Below are 19,520 nucleotides of genomic sequence, written 5' to 3'. Positions count from 1 at the left end.
TTCATTCAGGGGTGGCGGGATGACTCTGGAGGCCCTTCCCACCAGATGTCTCAGGGGCTATAACAACACTAACAAAGGCGGGAGCCAGCCGACAAGGCCAGAAGAGAGGTTCAGGTGGGGCTGTTTGTCGGCATGACAGTTGAGACTCTGGTTTCCACTACTCCTCCCACTTCCTTTCGTTGTCTCAGGTTGAAATGGGCATCTGTCTCTACCCTGAGACTTACTCCGCACCTGTCTTGTAACCTTACTCTGTGTTTTCGTCTCTTTCTGCAAATCCATCAATTCATGGCAGCCCCGGGCGGGGAGCACTCACTGCCTGCCACATGCACAGGCCCCTGTGTCACACTGTGCCACGCAAACTGGAGATGAGGGGCAGGCAAGGGGACGTGGCTGTCTTTCTTCTTGAAGTTTGAATCCTAATTGGCGATTCCTTATTCAGGTAACTCACCTGGAAGATTATGACAAAAGCCAGACGGGCAGACAGAACAGACCAGTACTGTTTGGAAAACTCATATGGGTTCGGGGCCCATGGTGGTTCTCGGTAATCCTTAAACCTGTCCAAAGAGAAATGTGCTGTTAAGATAGAGAAGAGATGGAGGAAGGGGGACACTGCTGTAAGGGAACTTCAGGGTCAAAGCAGCAGGCAGGCCCTTGGCTCTCCAACTTGGGCAATAGAGAGAGAAATCTATTGCCCAACCAACTAGTGTCCATAGAATAAAAAGACCAATGTCCAAAAAGCCAATGTCAGAACAAGAAATATTTTTCCTACTCTCCCTCTGACATTCCCCAAAGCTCCCTCTAGTATCTGGATTCTCCTTCCAGAGGAGCCCAGGAATTATGAGAGGACCCCAGAACAGTGAATCCACCTTGGTTCCCACTAGCTTATGGGTTCTGGAGGGGAAGGGAGACGCCCCACTCCCAACTATCATACAGTTCTTTTCAGCCTGCAGGCTCAGTGAAGATAATAGGCACCAGCGGACAATCCCAGGCTTCACGCCCAGGTGTTTGCTCTGGAACTATGACCCCAAGAGGGACTGGTCTCGCTTGATGACTGCATTTTTGAACCCAGAGGAAATTTATTGTGACCAAGCTGAAGGCTGAGTGAAGCTAGTGAGAGGGGGCTGATGCTAACAGTCACGGTTGGTCAGTGCCATCCTCTAGCTATCGTTATAAGTTGTCTTTGGTTTAAAAAACAAAATGCCAGTGGCCTGACATGAACCCATGCCTCTTCCTGAGGCCCATGGAGGGGGTCAGGGCTTCTTCTCACTGTTGCCTTTTCATCCTGGGATGACTAATGTTAAAAATGGCTCAGTTTTTCCGAACTCACTTGTTTCCAAGCCTGGAAAAATGACAGAAGCTGGTACCAGAAGACTTATGAATCTTTAGGAAACTGTTTCCTCCACAGAATTCAACAAAGCTTTGATGCTCAGTAAAATGACAGCAGGCCCTGGGCTGGAGGGAGAGGAGGGATGGCATCGGGCCACAGTGCAGAGCACACGGCTGTTGAGTGCAGCCGCCTGAGGAGGGGCTGGCAAGGGAAGCAGGTCATTTGTGTCCATCCTTGAGCAGGGAACTTTTCTGGAAGTTTTCTCATTTAATCTTTATGACTGCCTTCTCAGGCAGACATTGATATCGCCAAGTAACATAGGAAGGAACTGAGGCTCAGAGAAGTTCAAGTACTTGGCCAAGGTCTCAGCCAACAAGAGGTGGAGTCAAGGCAAGAATCTAAGTCTGGCTGAATTCAGGCTTTTCTCCTGTCTCCATAGAGCATCTTACCATTGGTAGCAGGTTGGAGTTGGGGGATTCAGAAGTGGGTGCTCTCTGTAGCTTCCCCTACCCTGAATGCACCAGCTGTTCTGAAAGATTCATGTCAAACCATGGTGACTTCTAATTGCCCAAGGAGAGATGAAGGAAGGAGAAAAAAAAAAAACCTGAAAGGAGATGCACGTGAAAAGATGGTGCAGAGGGAAGGGCCTAGCGACCAAGTCAGCAACAGAAAGAGACAAACCGAGAGGTGGACACTAAACATTCAACTAGGGCTGGGCACAGGGCCAGGAGCTGCCCTCTCCACACTCAACTCCCTTTTTCCAACAGCTGATCACAGCTGTTGCAGGCTTGGTTTGACATTCAGATGAAAAGCAAAGCTAACTGCAGCCCAGCAAAACACCACGGCATTCATCACATCCATCCGTGGCTGAGGACAGAAACACGGCCAGCTCCAATTATGCTTGCTAATGGGAGCGAGTGAGAGCGTGGCTAAAGGAATAAGGATATCTTGGGATGGGAAAACAGGCTCCCCACCCTCCCGTTCCCCACCCCACTCCCCACCGAAGGACCCCATGGTAGAAGGGAAATNTTCAGATGAAAAGCAAAGCTAACTGCAGCCCAGCAAAACACCACGGCATTCATCACATCCATCCGTGGCTGAGGACAGAAACACGGCCAGCTCCAATTATGCTTGCTAATGGGAGCGAGTGAGAGCGTGGCTAAAGGAATAAGGATATCTTGGGATGGGAAAACAGGCTCCCCACCCTCCCATTCCCCACCCCACTCCCCACTGAAGGACCCCATGGTAGAAGGGAAATTGATCCTGCTCTTTCTTTTCAAGGCTTCCAAGGAGGGGTGTTACACACACACACGCCCACTCCTTACCCCAGGGAAATCCTTCCCCAGGTCTAGCCTGATCCCTTCTTGTTCTCTAGCTCCTTCTCTGAAGGAACAGATGTTCACTGACCTCAGTAGGAGAGCTATTGCTCACCCTGCTTTTTTCCAGTCTGGAAGGAATCCATAAATAATCGAATTCTGGTCCCACCTCTGCTACTAACTCACCACAGCTTTTGAAAATGTCACTTTGCCCTCCCTGAGTGTCCATAACATGTTTTGCATCTAACAGGCACATCCATCTAATCAATGATCTGGGGAAATATTAGCATACAGATATGTCCAGAAAGCTCTACTTGAAATATGCCTAGGCCAATGGGCTAATGGTGCTCTGAGGAACTACAGGACAAGCGATCCACGGAAAAAAACAATATGCGATTTAATGAATTATACATCTGTTCACATTTCTCTTTCCAAAGCTAACTTTTGAAAAACTGTGACCAACAGTACTGAAAAATACATTTTAAATTAATGCACACATAAATATGTCACTGAAATGAAATTACACATAAGATACTTCCTCTTGCTGTGTGCAATGCACTGATATTTTTCTATTCTATTCTATTCTATTCTATTCTATTCTATCCTATCCTATCCTATCCTATCCTATTCTATTCTATTCAAATGCTGATCATGAGTCACCAGATTGATTTCACAACCTACTAATGAACCATGACTCATAGTTTGCAAAACACTGATTCTGGTAAGCCTCTGCTACCAGGTAAATTATTGGTTCACTAGTAATATAAATTATAAATTGCAATATAAATTCAGATGTCATAATTTAAAAAATTTAATTTAAGAAGTTAAGTTTATCAAATGTTTTCACTGAATAACTAGAAAACACTAAACAAGAGATAATTAGTTTTAAGACTAGATATGTCCATAAAAGACAAAATGGTTAATAGACTTAATTATGCCCACCATGGTGACAGTTATCTGCCTTGTGTGTTTTGCTTCTAAGCCCAAGGCACAGAATTGGCAAAAAGCATGGGCTTTGGAATCAGGTGTCTTGCTGCCACCTTCACCACTTCAGTGCCATGCCCTCTACAAAGTGGCTTAACGCTCTGATGGCCAAGGCCATTGTCGCCTATGAAATGGGCCTCAACTCGCTGCATCTCACAGAGGTGTAATGAAGATGAAATGCCAGGGAAGGGCACTCAGCACACCGTCTGGTCTGTCAGACAAATGTGCCCAGTAAGCAGAAGCTATTCTTTCTCCTTTGCCTGAAGGTAACCTATGAACTAGACCCCTCCATCAAAAGAGGACAGAGCATGTACATCCTTGCTTCCAGTTCCTCCTGACTTTCCAGGAGGCTTTCTGAGCCCTCAGGTGCTGAGCCTCCCAGTTTCCTGTGATGCTGATATGGATCAGAAGGAGTCAGCCAGTGCCACACGGCAAGGGGCTTCTCTCAGGGGCTCTGTCCATGTAAATGCAGGCAGGCCTCAGGCTGGTGGGGATTAACTTCTGCTCCATTCCCATCAGCTCAAGTGCTTTCTGAAACCAGACCCTTTTCCCTGGTTTAAGGAGCTTGGTTCTCCCTCAGTCCCACTAAGCAGCCAAGCACTGGGGACCCCATATCTGGTCACTTCCTGAATCTGCTGCCTGGGATTTAAGCGCAGGGATATAATTTTAGGAACCGTTCTTAGATCTCACCCTCGCCCTTCCAGTCCTTTATTTTCTTTGAGACTTAATGTTAATTTTGAGAGTTCTCTTTAGTCTTCTAATAAGGAGAATCTTTCATAATGAAACAACTACAGTGTCTAAGAAGCAAGTGAGCTCTTGGAATGACGATGCCACGTACTAGCGGCAAGACCCCGAGAAGTTATTTCACGTCTCTGACCCTCAGCACCCTAATCCCTAAAGAGGAGGGAACGGACCGTGTACCGAAGTGCTGAGAGCGCAGACGGCACACGCACCAGCTCTCTCACCCCAACCATGAATAAGCACGTGCCTACATGTGTGTATATATGTACACCGAACATCAAAATTAGTGAGAAATAAGATCCCACATGTGAGTGTGGTTTCTGGGGACTGTCACAGAAAATAGACATGACGGTTCCTTCTGGGAGAGAGTGATGGGGCAGGGGCTGAGAAAAGAATCTTTTCCTTATGCTCATATAAAAACATAATAGATATATTATATATTAATAATATATTGTGTATATAATATATACATTTTAAATATAATTTAAATGTATTTAAATTATGTGATTTATATAATGTATAGTGTATACATACACATATATACACACATACAGGATAAATACACACACATACAGAAAAGAGAGTATATATATATATATATACACACACACACATACACATATATGTACACATAGAAAATTATAGGAAAAATTTATAATTTCAAAAAAGAGAATGGGAGACTTCTGCCAAGATGGAGGCATAGATGGAAACACTGTGCCTTCTCGCACAACCAAGTTTGAATACAACAAAATTTTAGTAACAAAAATGCAGCCAAAACACAGAAAATTGAACTATATGAAAGTCCAACAACAATGAACTGTTCAGCCAGACCAGTAAGAGAGGCAGAACCAGCAGCGGATCAGGCTCCGGCAGGAAAGATCCCCCAACCCAGGCGTGCAGGCAGCCATGGGCGGATCCCAGGTGTGGGGTAGCAATAGGCGGACCCAGTGAGAGCGCACCCAGTGAAGGCGCAAGGCGGCAGGCTGAACGCAGTCACACATTCGCACTCAGATAAACCAGCAAAGGAGTGAGCAGTGAGATAGACTGCACAGGCCCCAGCAGCAGAAAGCAGCAGAGGGAACTGCCACTGCCCCTCTTTGCTCCCACCCCCACATACAGCATCACAACCCAGCAATTGAGTTGTCCCACCCTGGTGAACACCTAGGGCTCTGCCCCTCATACAAAACAGGTATGAACAGACCAAAACATGGCTCAAGAAGAACTCAAAGCCCCAGAGCCAATAACGCTAAGCAACCAAGAAATAGCCAACCTATCAGATGCACAGTTCAAAAACACTGGTGATCAGGATGCTCACAGAACTGGTTGATTTTAGTCACAAATTAGAGGAACAAATGAAGGCTAAACTAATTGAAATGAAGGGAAATGCACAGGAAACCAACAGTGATGGAAAGGAAACTGGGACTCAAATCAATGGAATGGACCAGAAGGAAGAACAAAACATCCAACCAGAAAGGAATGAAGAAATGAGAATTCAAAAAAATGAGGAGAGGCTTAGGAACCTCCAGGACATCTTTAAACATCCCAACATCCCAATTATAGGGGTACCAGAAGGGGAAGAGGAACAGCCATGAGTAGAAAACTTATTTGAACAAATAATAAAGGAGAACTTCCCCAGTCTGGCAAAGGAAATAGACCTCCAGGAAGCTCAGAGAGTCCCAAAGAAGTTGGACCCAAGGAAGAACACACCAAGGCACAGCATAATTACATTAGCCAAGATTAAAATGAAGGAGAGAATCCTAGAAGCAGCAAGAGATAAAGGGACAGTCACCTACAAAGAAGATCCCATCAGATTGTCAGCTGATTTCTCAAAAGAGACCTTACAGGCAAGAAGGGGCTGGAAAGAAGTATTCCAAGTCATGAAATCCAAAGACCTATATCCAAGACTGCTCTATCCAGCAAAGCTTTCATTTAGAATGGAAGGGCAGATAAAGTGCTTCTCAGATAAGGTCAAGTTCAAGGAGTTCATCATCACTAAGCCCTTATATGAAATGTTAAAGGGACTTATATAAGAAAAAGAAGATAAAAAATATGAATAGTTAAAGGATAGCAAACTCACAGTTATTAACAACCACACCTAAAACAAAGCAAACTAAGAGGACAGCTAGATCAGGAGTGGAACCATAGAAATGGAGATCACATGGAGGGTTAGCAACAGGGGAGTGGGAGGAGGAGAAGGGGGGAGAAGGTACAGAGAATAAGTAGCATAAATGGTAGGTAGAAAATAGATAGGAGGGAGGGTGAGAATAGTGGGGGAAATATAGAATCTAAAGAACTTGAGACACGTGGTCATAAACTAAAGGGGGAGAATGGTGAGGGAGGGGTGTGCAGCAGGGAGGGGAATAAAGGGGGGAATAGAACAACTGTAATGGCATAACCAATAAAATATATTTTTAAAAATGTAATTAATAGCAATATTCAGTTGATTCAAATACATTGTTATACTAAGCTTCCAGGAGCAAGATTATAGTGTTAACTGAGACACACTCACATACAATAAGTGAAACTGTACAAAAATGAACATATTTTAGCTTTAAGATTACATTAAGATTTTATCTAGATCTAACACTAACAAAAATCACACTGAGGGGAATATATTACATAAAATTAGAAGGTTTCCATTAATTAAAAATATATTATGTTTATTATAAAACAAACCCAAGAAATAATACCTAAAGGCTCCACCCATTCATTTTACATAAATGCCTGGGAGAGTGTCTGAGAAACACTCACACCAGTGTATCGCCCTGGTTACTGTTGGGAAGAAGCATCGGATCGGGCAGGGGTTAGGGAGGAGGTGGGACAGAGCAGGAGAGGCTGCCTCTAATGTTTAGAATTGTTATAGGAGTCAGTTAATATACTACATGTGTCATTAACTATTATTTTTTAAAGCAGAGAAGAATCTTTGGAGATTATTTATTCCACATCCTCATTTTTACAGATGAGGAAACTGAGGTGCAGAGAGGGAAGAACAACTCCTGGCTCAGATGTCCCCGTCCCATCCTCACTTGCAGGGGTGACCAGTGGCAGTGTCAGCTACCACGATTCACAATAACAAATCACTGCGGGCAGGAAGGGTGCCTAAATAACAAACTGAGGAGTCCATCACTAACAATCAGTAATTTTTTTTGTAATTTTTTAAATAAGGTTTTAGTTACATTGTGAATTAGTAAATGCATTGCTCAGCTCCAAACACTGGTATCTAAAATTTTTTAATAGTCTCAGTGGAAATTAATGTTATATTAATACTGGATACAATTATATACACTATTTTCATACCATCTGAGCTACTTAAAACTGCCTTCTGAAACTGGCCTTTAACAAGGGAAAACAGTACAGCCAATTAGGAACTGAGAACCGTGTCAATCCCGTGGTTGATAAAGATCAGGAAAGGCAACACCTGGGAAAGCTGACTTTACCTCTGGTTTCAGCAAGAAGCAGATGAGAGGCAGCCATGCGCTGGAAGGAAACTCGCTTCTTCAAAGAATTTTACAGCACCTCGGCATGTGAAAGAACTTAGGCGCTTGCAGAAAAACGCAGCAGGAGCTACCCAAGAATGCAGTTTCTTCAGGCTCAGCACCTCCAAACAGGCCCATTGGGTTAACTGTGCCCAGGGTGGCTCCTCTAGCTCTGAGACCCGGGACCCAGGCCAGGACCTGCCCTACTGATCTCTCTGCTGCCTTCCAGCTGAGCCCAGAGCCCAAGCCATCATCCATCCTCCAGGACATAGTAGTCCTTTGACCTTGTCAAATGGGCGCTAATCGTGCCTGCAGATTGACGTCAGAGGCCTGTTTGTGGAGCAGCCCCGCCAGGGCGGTTAGATTGTTCAGGCTAACATTGATCCAAAAATGCTGGGAATGCATCTCAAATGGGCAGCCAGAGACTTGCCTTAACTTTTATGGCTATTTTTAAGATACCTCTTCCCTGGTGAGGCTGGGTTAGAGCTGGAGACCTCAGTTTTATTTGACCACATTTATCTCCGGAGGTCACTGAAAGCTAAGAATAAGAAGGGTCATTGAGTTCCCAACACTATTTGCCAGAAAAGCAGGGCAAACTTCATTTCCCACCACAGGAGCAGTTTTAAGTACAGGCTTTAGGGCTAGCTACGGAATTGTCTCTGTTTCTCATTTTCAATCCCTGTCTCTCCCTTTCTCCTTTTTCCTCTTCTTCTCTCTATTTCTAGTTTTAGTCACTGACAATTCCTACTATACAAGGACATCAGTAGGTTATGCCTCCACTTCCTAAATCTCTAGAGAATTCAATGACCCAGATGACATGAACTGAATAGGACCCATCTGATGTGAAGATTTTCATTGACAATTCTCACCCATCTAGGAAAGGTAGCTGGCAAAACATACCTACTTGATAGGGTCTCTCTAGATGATATGCTGACCTTGTTCTCTAACATCTGCCCATACTTTGGAGTAGGGTATCTCTTTATTTCTAATGTTACCTGCTGGTCTTCACACTGTGGTCAGAGGTAATACCAAGGGAAAGTTTAAGCTCATCACCGCTCCCTTAAACCCCCTCAGTGGCTTCATGCTGCCCCCAGGGGAAATCCACACATCTCCAAATGACCAGTATACCCTTCTTGGTCTGGCTTTTGTGCCTCCTTCCAGCGTCCTCTCTCTTAGCTGACCTCTCTCACTCCATCCCCAACTACCAAGCACAAACTGACCCCTCCACCTGGAAACCACTGCTCTCCCTGGACCCCTTCTCCACTGGACACCCCCTTTACCATCCACCATTGCTGTTCCCACCCCACTCACCACCCAGGCCAGCGTGGTCACGTGAATGAAAAGTTTCAACAGAATGATCCTTCTGGCCACTCTTGTACTGATCATTCTTCAGGCTCCGCCTCCCTTGAAGCTTTGCCTGAACACTTAAGTCTGAGCCAGGTGCAAGGCCTCTGTCCTCAGGGCCATCTGAGCTCCCTATACTGACACTATTGTAAATGACTAAAGCTATATTTTAGCTGCTTGTTTATTTACTCATCTCCTCTATCTAGACTCCTTGAGGGAGGCACTTTGTCTTATTCCCTATCATATCACCGACGTGAAGCTTATAGTAAGGTCTCAAAACCAGTCATATTAGTGAACCCATAATCCCCACTGGTACTGAATAAAGAAAAATAATCAGATGTTCCAAAAATCAGTTTGGTTTGATTCTGGAATGATTTAGTCTCTGTGAATAAATTTTCTTGGCAGAAATATAGAATATACTTCCTATGCATCCACCCATTAGTAATTCTGCCACTCAGTCACAGAATTTTTTTAAAATGGGCCACAGATAAGCCATGGTCCCACCTACTTGCATGGAAACAATGGAGGGAAGAGTTTCTGGGGTTTTACAACTGGCTGAAAAGTCCAGTGACTCTGGAGGCAGATACAGGAAAGCCTGATCTGCTCCATGTGCGCTAACACCTGCTATCCTGAGCATTTTTTGTTTTAGCTGAGTGATATCCATTCAGCTTGTCTTCTCACTAGGGAACTACCTCCACCTCGGAGTTGATGTGCTTCAGTTAGAGATGGTTTCACCCCCAAGCCCAACCCCAGATGCCATGGAGAGCATCACATTTCTCTGGTTACAGGTAGGGTATGATTGGTTCTGGGCAGGGCATGCGTACTGATCATAGTCAGTGAGCTTCAGTGGGACTTTGTCTGAGGTCATTGGGAAAGAGGTATGGGCTTTTATCTCGCAGGCCTGTAGCTGTTGGCAGTCGCATAGATCCTGAAACTATAGTCAACATCACTTGGGGTGGGCTCGGCAGATGGAGAAAGATTCAGTTGGTGCAGACTCGACTGAATCAAACTTGCCTAAAATTAGGTCTAACCTTCAACTTGCAATATAGAGGTCATTAAAGTCCCTTTGTGTTTAAGGCAATTTAGGCCACTGATATATCTGGAAATCATATTTATATGTTACTGGAAGATCTGATGGTCAAGGCGAGGTCAGAGAACCTCGGTGTTCTGGACAAACATGTGATTCTAGACCAACTAAAGAAGCAGATAGTGTTAGCCTCGTTTCCCCACACAGCAAGTCACACTAGTGTTGTTCCCTCTCTGCACATTGGGGGCTTGTGTGCTTAGATAGATACAAATTTTAGTTCAGGATCTGTCACTAGAAACCTCTGTAGTCTTGGAGAACTCTTCAACTTTCTAAGCCTCCATTTTTATATAGAATAAGGAGTTTCAACAAGATGATTTCTGTGGTACCTTCCAGCTATTAAAATGATTGTCTAATTCTCACCTTTCTGTGCCTGCTTATTTAATATAAACCTATTGACTGACTCCATGGACCCTGCTGGAGCACATCTAGATGCTACCAGGAAAGGCCTAGAGCTGGAATAGAGCCTCTCTAAGCAGAGGAACTATGTCTGCTGGGTCCACAGACCAAATTCCAGCACCATGGACAGTCTGGGACTCCAGACACATAGAGGAATGGCCCCTGGGTACAATGTTAGTCCAAGAGCCAGAGTCTGAATAGGCCTAGATATGAAACATTGTGAAACACTGAGCCTGCTACAAATTGATATCTATTAATAAACTTACTTATCTGTTCCTAGATCTGGTCTGTGATTTTGAGTCTTTTCTTGGTTAGCTGGAGTTGAACCCTAAAGTTATTGCTCCTGGGTCCAGAATACCTTTCTATTTAAATCACAAAATTAATAAGGCTGTTTAACTGAGTCATCTGGGTTAGAAGATGAACTTTTTTCTTTCTCTCTTCTGTAGTCTCAGACTGTGAATCTGAACTGAAGCAGCCATCGTACACATGGCTGATCTCAAATACCAAGTTTCCTGGGTGGGAAAGCAGGACAGACATGCCCATCACTGCTGCAAACACAGCAGACACACTGCTTCTTTGCTGGTGTCACTGACATCAGATATCACTGGGGATGGTCCAGGAAAGCCCTGTGTTTTCCCAACAATGCCTTTTCCTAGATTTTTATTTTCATTGTATTTATTGTGTTTTTTTTTTTAATTTAGGGGGCATGATTCTTGATTAAGTCCTTTGTGGGGACTATCATTTCACCAGAGTATGAAAGTGTTAAATAATTTAGTCCCCTCTGATTTTCTCTTCATTTTGCCTTCGTAGGTACATAGGGAAGAGTTTTCTAATTTTTTTGGCTTCAACGATCCCTGTGTTAATGGCTTTTAATCATGACACTCATCTGGACCTCTCTGGAATTCCAGCTCAGTGTGTCTAGAAGTTAGGTGAAAACGCCCCCTCACATTTCCTACCATTATTTTCAGTGCAACATGATTAAAATCAAATTCATCACATGTACCATAAAGTCAGATTCACTTAGTATCTCCCCCATCTCTGTGAATGGATCCACAATTTTCTAGTCTTCTGACTTTACTCCAAACTTTGGAGTTATCCTGGATCAAGACTCTCTGTTTTTGGTCACCAACTTTGCAATATGTTAATAAAATAGCTCATCTTCTCTCTTCCTCCACTACCACCCTGGTCTGCTTCCCTCAGGGTTCACGTCTGAATGATGCAGCAGCTCAGCTGCCCTCCCTGAGTTCCCCCAATTCTAGTTTATCTTCCTCTCTAAGACCAGATCAATTTTCCTAAGCCCGCCCTTCATTCTATCATTCCTTGTCACTAAAAGGTCAATATCTTCCTATTACATCCCATTAAAATTCTTGTAAGATTTCAAAATTTACCATCAACTACTTTATCCTATCCAAGTTCAACAATATTTTGGCTTTTATTATTCTAGGAATATATATATATATATATATATATATATATATATATATATGTACACACACACACACACACACACACAATATTATTCCTTACTGTTTTCTTAAGCACTCCCTTTGCTAAATGTATCACCTAGCTGGCTAACATTTAAAAAAGGAGAAGGTATGGTTGACAAAGTCATGCAGAGTCCCTAACACCCCAGATTCATCCCCACCCCCATGACTTTGCCCATGCTGACTCCCCAGCTAGGATACTTTTTCTGTCCTAGAATCCCTCTTGGTGCCTCCAGGAGGCCCCCCCCCTCTCCATTCTACCCAACACTGATCTCCCTCTCTGAATAGCCACACTGTTTATGGTCTATATTAGATATAATTATTGAATAGTCTGCTATTTCCTATCTGCCCTGCTCATTTTCTTTCCAACCAGATCATAAACCCCTCGATGGTAAAGATAAGGCTATATACTTCTTTGTCTGCTTCACAGTATGTAGCAAAAGGCACTCACTACTCCATAAGTATTTGTTGATTCACGGAAACGGATTCACGGTAATTAGGCATGGGCTAGGAGAAGGGAAAATGGTCTAAGTCTAGATCATCCAGGTAATTATTTGAATCTCCCAGTCAAGGTCCTCTGTTTCTCTCCTCTTTGTGGTTACTTTACCTGCAGAACTGAACCTCCTCGTCAAACTGTGAGTTTTCAGGTTGTGTTCCCTCCTTCAGCTGGCTGACGTTAAAAAAGGAGAGGGTATGGTTGACAAAGCCATGCAGAGTCCCGTTGTGACTATAGGCATACTGGTACACAAGGCGGGGGATGAAGTCGGAGGTGATGGCAATGACAAAAGCCTGGGGAACAAAACCAAAAGTGTTTGAGGAGAGGTCAGGGTGGATGCTGTCCAGGTGGCACAGGTTCCGCCTAGATGAGAGACTGTCCCTTCTTGGGTTTCCCATCCACAGGTGCTGCTCTGGTCAATACAGAAGTCCTTATCTCTGAGCTCATGAGACTCAGCACATGAGTTCTCAGCTCATGAAAAGCCAGCTTGACTTACCTGGCTTTTCTATCTTTGATTTGTGTAAGTAAATCCATAAGACAGTGGCTGTCAAGAGAGTAAGTTATAACCACTGTAGAAAAGGATGCTAGGCCATTTTGGACCATTCGGTACTGGAGGGAATAAATCACATCTGAGATATTTGGTACTGGCCAATCCGAAGTAGAATGGAAGATTTCCTGAGAAAACACCAATAGTGATGAAAATGTCACATAGGTACCATAGGCAAGGACTCTGAATGACCAGGTACATCTGTCCCTGAGTGACACCAGAAAGCCAGGAATATCAAGGATATGGTTCCTCAATTCCCTCAATTTGACCATTACCTCTTGGCACTTTCTGGCACACTGTATAATGGAACTGGTTCTTTAATGCATTTTACTTAGGAGAAGTGAGACAGAGGGGAAATGAATAGGCTTCTGGGTGGAACCACACATAGCCAACACAGCATCTGGCATCTCCTAACATTCTATAAATGTCTGGGGAGCAAACCAAATGACGAATGAGTGAGTCCATGTTTGAATGGGGAGGTCCTTTCTGCAAAGAAAAATCTTAAATCTTTTTGACAAGTGTTTATACTGTGTTCCACACTGACAATGAAAGCCCTTTTTAAAAATGTAGTTTAGGTATTGTTTTTAAATGTATATATGACTGTGGATGGCCATAACCATATTGGAGAGTGAGTAACATATTTACAATAATCACAGCTACCACTACTGAGCACTGGTTAGCTGTCTTTCACCATCATGTGTAAGTAACCTCCAGAGTGATCCTAGACGTGGGTACTCTTGTTCTTTCCCATTTTTCAGATAAGGGGAAAAGGTCTTAGAGAGGCTGGGGAAGTACAATTTCTTTCCTTCTACTGTAAAAATGGAAAGTGCTTAGTACTCAGGGCTTTTTGTGTGTGTGTGTAGACACAACTCCCAATTAGCTATTGATCTAAATTTTCCCAAATTGTATGTTGTTTCTCAAAATGTGTGTTTCCTGCATCAAACATTCAAAAATGCAATGCGCTGACTCTCTTTGCCTCCCTCATACCTCCCCAGCCATTTTATGTGTTCTTACTAGGGAACCTGGTCTCAGCCAGTCAGTGTTCCTCTCCCATGGGAAAATGGGCTGTGGATTTCTTGGTGTTCACTGAGCTGGCTGATATATTCTTGGGAGACTGTGAGAGGAGGCCCTGCCTGGCCACCATCTGTACAGAAGGTAGAAGCAAAAGGAGATATTGGCTTGGGCCCAGCAGGATTTCCTTTGAAATGCGGACATGTCTGGCAAGGTAGTTAAGGGGGTCACAACAGGTAGGACCCCTCTTCTTCCATGTCCTGTCTTCACCTCTGTAGTGCCAGAGTCCATGGGGATAATTAAGACCTCACAATGACAACTTGGAGGAACCATAATTAGGGATTGCAACCTGGGCAAGGCTCCAGGTATTGTTTAGCTCAGAAGTAGAAAAGAAAGGAGAGATGGAGAGATACGAGGAATTCTTTCCTCATTAGTCTTGGTCTGAGCAAAGACCTGATTTTGGCTCTTAAGGCAAAGTTTTGCATTCTGGTGAGTAATTACCCTTCTTTCTCATAGTGAAATTAACAATTAAGTGGCATTGTTCTGGCAACAGCATGATGAATTAGAAAGGCTTCTATGCATTATTAACCAGGGAGCTGCTTTAAATAAAGCTTAGAATGGAAAAGGCTGAGATGTAATGAGGGCTAGTGTCTTGCTTGGAAGGCCTCAGCCCCTCAGGAAAGCCCTTCCCACAATGCTAGGGTGTCATGAATATAAGCACTTACATTGCTGATAACAGAGAACTTGCCGATTCCGGAGAGAATGTCAAACCAGATCCCTGTAAGACAGAAAGGAGGGTGTCTGGCTCTCTCCCACCCATGGCCCAGTGATGACAACCTTGCAGCTCAGAGTGATGCTTTGCAGGGACATACCAAGGAAAGTTTTCTGGGCTGCCCAGGAGTGGGCTTGTCTAGAGAGGCTTAGGTGCTCCCCTGTGAGGTAGCCTCTGAAGGCCTGCCAGTACCTGAAGAGCTGAGGATGAGGAGCTCAGAGGGGTGAAGAGGCAAAGGCTTCCCCAATACTCTGGATTCCCATCAGCGTGAGGGTGGTGGTGTAATAGGGTGCATCCAAGAGGGGGACCCCAAAAAGGGATTTGGAATGGGGTCCAGAACTCAAGGTGTCTAGGAAGTATTAGAAAGACATATAAGATGTCCTCACCCCTTCCCCCAACAACCGGTATGAGTTGGGGGAAGGGACAAATGGAGCAGGGCCATTGAGAGTTATTTTGTACAGCAACAGCTTTGCAGCTAGCCTCTGGCATAGTCTTTTAACATATCTGTAACCTTTAACTGGTTGCATAGATATGTTAAATAGCTGTGACCATGCTCCCCACCAACATGTAACTGGGGGCAGGTCCCCCAAGTTACAGCACCTGCATGAGAGCTTGGACAAGATTGGCTCTATACCATAGGGCTGCACCTGCCCAGACTCACAATGGCAGCCCAGTAAAGCTGGAAGGATATGAGAGTGCTGGCAAGTGTAGCTGATTGTGGGAGGGGTTGGAAATGGGGATGCAGAGGAAGATTGGTGTGGGGATTTAAACCCAGACTCAGCATCCATTGAGGGAGAGCCACACACAGCTTTGCAGAGACAGACATGTGCTTTTGGCCAGAGTGGGGACCCCCGCAGCTTGGGTGGAGAGAATCACCATGTGTCTTTAGCAGAGAACCACCACTTGGCTTTGGCATAGTGGCAACCCACACCCCCTCCCCGCAGCTTAGGTGGAGAGGGGAGATCCATGCAGTTTTGCTAGAGTGCAGACCCCCGCAGCTCCGGTGGGGAGAAGAACCATGTGGTTTTGGCCAGAGTGGGGACCCCTACAGCTTCAGTAAAAGAGGACCGTGCGGCTCTGGGGTGCTCCCTTTGGCCATGTGGCCTGGGAAATAGGAGAGACTTTGCCTGGAAGAAGGCTGAAAGAACTCTTGCCAGTAGGCCATGAGAAGGTGGCACATGACTTTGGATTAATTAGAGATCCTGCCTGGACAGCAACAAAGCTGATGGTGCCGGCTGCCTGAAACACAGACGTTTACTTCTTTTCCTGAGTTATGGTACACCAAATTAGGGCAGGGGAACAAGGAAGCACTGTGGGCATCTGTGGGTATCCAAAAGGACTTTGATATTTTAATGAAGACATCAGGTCACTACTTTAAGTCTGTATAGCATTAAATAAATATTCCCTTTCCTTTTCACAAATCTCTGGCATTGAGAGATTTCTTTCCTATCTGGTGGCTGACACAATGAACCTGGTAGGGGGTCCTTTCGGTAATAGTATATCGTGACCCTCCTTGGCCCTGTATGTGTGTGTATCTATTCTGTAACAGTTTTTGGCATCCCTGGGTGGGCCAATAATCATGCTCCCCAGCCTGTGTTTTGTAACAGTGGTGGTGGTGGTGGCGGGGGGGGGCGGGGGGAATGGGTCTTCCACAGCCTCTAAGCAGGAGGCATACCGATATCTTTGGTTCTCACAGCATCTGGCCGTCTCAGCTCCGTGACAAACTTCTTTGCATCAAGCCGCACTTCAATGACATTGTTGAGGAGGGCAAACACAGGTGCCAGAGGGAAGGAGGCCACAAAGAGGGTGACAAAGCCAAACTGGACAACTGAAAGAGAGCACAGGCATGAGAAGCTTCATGAGGAACAAGTAGGACTTAGATCAATTCTGCCTTGCACATTATGGCCCTAGTCTCCGTTGTTTTTGTTTGTTCTGTTTTTAATTTTTTCATTGCCTTTGGAGAGAGAGAGGAAGGGAGAGAAAGAGAAATAGCAATAAGAGAGAAACATTGATTGGTTGCCTGCTCATACACGCCATGCCCAACTGGGGATTGAACCCACAACCTAGGTATGTGCCCTGACTGGGAACTAAACCCATGATTATCGACCTATGGGAAGACAGTCCAACAAACTGAACCACATCAGCCAGCTCTTCCTACAAAGTCTCTTTCCCACCTTATTCTCTTAAACTCCCTCTTCCTTTTGCCCCCCAGTCATGGGCATTTCTCAGTTCCTGCAGGCCTGTGGGTCAATGCCATCACTTGAGAGCAAAGCACTGTACTAAGGACAGTGAAGAGATAAGAGAAAAAGAAGGCTTAACTCTTTCCTTTCCATCACCCTTTGTCTCCAGTCACAGATCCTGGCCACCTAACTCTAAGGTTGACAAGCTTTATCAGGAAAGGTCCAGAGAGTAAACATTCTTACATTTGTAAACCATCTACTCTTGTCACAAGGAATTAATTTGGCCATTGTAGCAGGAAAACAGCTATAGACAAAACGTAGGCAAACGGAGTTGGCTGTGTTCCAACAAAACTTTATGTACAAAGCAGTAGAGAAGTGGGCTGGGTTTGGCCCGTGGGCTGTGTTTTTCCAACCCCTGATATAAGTTAAAAGTATCATCTCCCAAATTTGGCCTCTTCTCTCCATATCCACTGTCATCATAAATAGAGGCAGTGGCCTTTATTTAGAAAGTTTATTCATTCATCTTACATTTATTGAGAGTTCACTGAATGTCAGGCGCTGTGCCAAGTATTGAAGGACGCAAAGGTCTGGCTCTGCCTTCAAGAAGCTGGGTGTAAGCAGAAAAGAGACATGTATAAAGATGTGCAACGCGATTTTATGTGTGTCCGGGGAGAAAGAAGAATGTACCAGATGGTGGAGTCCAAAGGAGGGAGAGTGCAAGCCTGTTCAGGGTGGCCACTAAGGAAGTCTCCGCATCAAACACCTATGCTTAGTCTTGAAAGATGGGCCTGTAGTTCCAGGAAGACTGGATTAAAGAGAACATTCCAAGTGATAGAAACGGTAGGCAGATCGAAGTGTAGGCAGACTGTGCCAATCAGATGGCTGTACGCAGTCCAGGCCCTCATTTCTACCTGGACAGCCTCAACAGCCTCCTCACTGGTTTCATTGTCTCCAGCCTTCCCATGCTTCTATGGTCCTGATTCTGTCACATCTTCACTCATAAAATTTCTGTTGGATCCCTTCTATGTACTGGATATAACTCAAATTCCTTATCTTGGGACACAGGTGCTTTACAGTCTGCTCCCAACCTGCCTCTCTAGCCCCATCTGCCAATATCTGCCCCACAGCCATCAAGCTTCTGCCTTCTGGCACTCTGCACTTCTCACCCTCCTGATTTTTCCCTGAACGTGTTAGGTCTTTCCATCCATCTGTGCACGAGCACTCACTCTCCAGCTAGCAAAATCCTGTGCATCCCCAAGGCCACTCAAATGCTAACTCCTTGATGAAGCCCATCACACCCTCCTCAGCCTCCTGCCACCTTTTATGCATGCCTGTTGCAGCCATCACTGAGTGCTGTTGTGACTGATCTACTCACATCTTTATTTCCCACTAGAAAGGCAGGGGCTTTCTTCACCCATTCCAGAGGCTCAGTACCTATTTGCTGATGCAAATACAGTCCCAAGTTCCAGGAAAGTCTCAGTCTAATAGGACATCCCCAAACCTGACCAGTATAGCTCAGTTGGTTAGGTGTCATTCCACAAAGCAAAAAGTCATGGGTTCGACTCCTGGGCACATGCCTGGGATGTGGATTCAGTCCCCAGTCAGGGCACATATGAAAGGCAACCAATTCATATTTCTTTGTCACACTGATGTTTCTCTCTCTCCCACCTTCCCTCCCTCCCTCCTCCTCTCTCCAAAATACATAAATAAATAAATAAATAAATAAATAAAATATGCTAAGGGCAAATTATTTAATTTCTCTGTGTCTCAGGTATTTCAACTCTGAATTTGTGATAATAATATGACCCACCTAATAGGGTTGTCATAAGGGTAAATGTTATTGCATATACAAAGTGCTTAGAACAATATTTGCCATTTAATACTTATTCAATAATGTTACCCATTATGTGCAATTTTATTCTTATTAGAATAAATACCAACATACACAGATGGCTGCAATGTACAAAGTCTATTTGGAAAAAGTCCTACCATTGTTAATATAATGAGAATGGTTTGTGTCATATTGATGTAACCTGGCAGCCAAGGAGAGTGGTCTAGAATGCACATGTGTGAACAATAATGGCTTCACTGTACTAACCAGTGGGGGCAGTAGACAACATTGAATGAGCATGTGTACTGTGTGGCTGTTGCATTCAAAATGACTAAGAGAGTAGAGCAACAAATCTGCATCAAACTTTGCATTAAGCTTGAATAATCCTCTGTAGAAACTATTTGGATGATTCAGAAGGTCATAGCTATGGCAACTGGTGACTGGCAGCTTCATCACGACAACACGCCTGATCATGCAGAGTTTTTTTGGTGAAGCATCAAATCACCCATTTAACTTAGTCCCCCTACA

The 19,520-nt window shown here is 44.5% G+C and overlaps 1 protein-coding gene across 6 annotated transcripts in view; it reads right to left on the bottom strand.

The window, feature by feature from the left end:
• The window catches only part of ANO2 (anoctamin 2), a 329,301-nt gene that overhangs the window by 5,112 nt on the left and 304,669 nt on the right, over window positions 1–19,520 (bottom strand). For all 6 annotated transcript variants that reach the window (XM_037068063.1, XM_037068065.1, XM_037068064.1 and 3 more), the window contains 4 exons: window positions 16,657–16,809; window positions 14,935–14,987; window positions 12,763–12,944; window positions 449–554 (listed from right to left, as the gene is read on the bottom strand). In XM_037068063.1, coding sequence (XP_036923958.1) covers window positions 449–554; window positions 12,763–12,944; window positions 14,935–14,987; window positions 16,657–16,809 — 494 coding nt within the window. The remainder of the gene's footprint in view (window positions 1–448; window positions 555–12,762; window positions 12,945–14,934; window positions 14,988–16,656; window positions 16,810–19,520) is intronic.

The sequence above is a fragment of the Sturnira hondurensis genome, unplaced genomic scaffold (genome assembly GCF_014824575.4).
Source record: "Sturnira hondurensis isolate 20B ecotype Veracruz unplaced genomic scaffold, ASM1482457v3 Scaffold0017436, whole genome shotgun sequence".
NCBI lineage: Eukaryota > Metazoa > Chordata > Mammalia > Chiroptera > Phyllostomidae > Sturnira > Sturnira hondurensis.
Note: the sequence above shows the minus strand (reverse complement) of the source record. Positions and strands in the feature narration are given on the sequence as shown.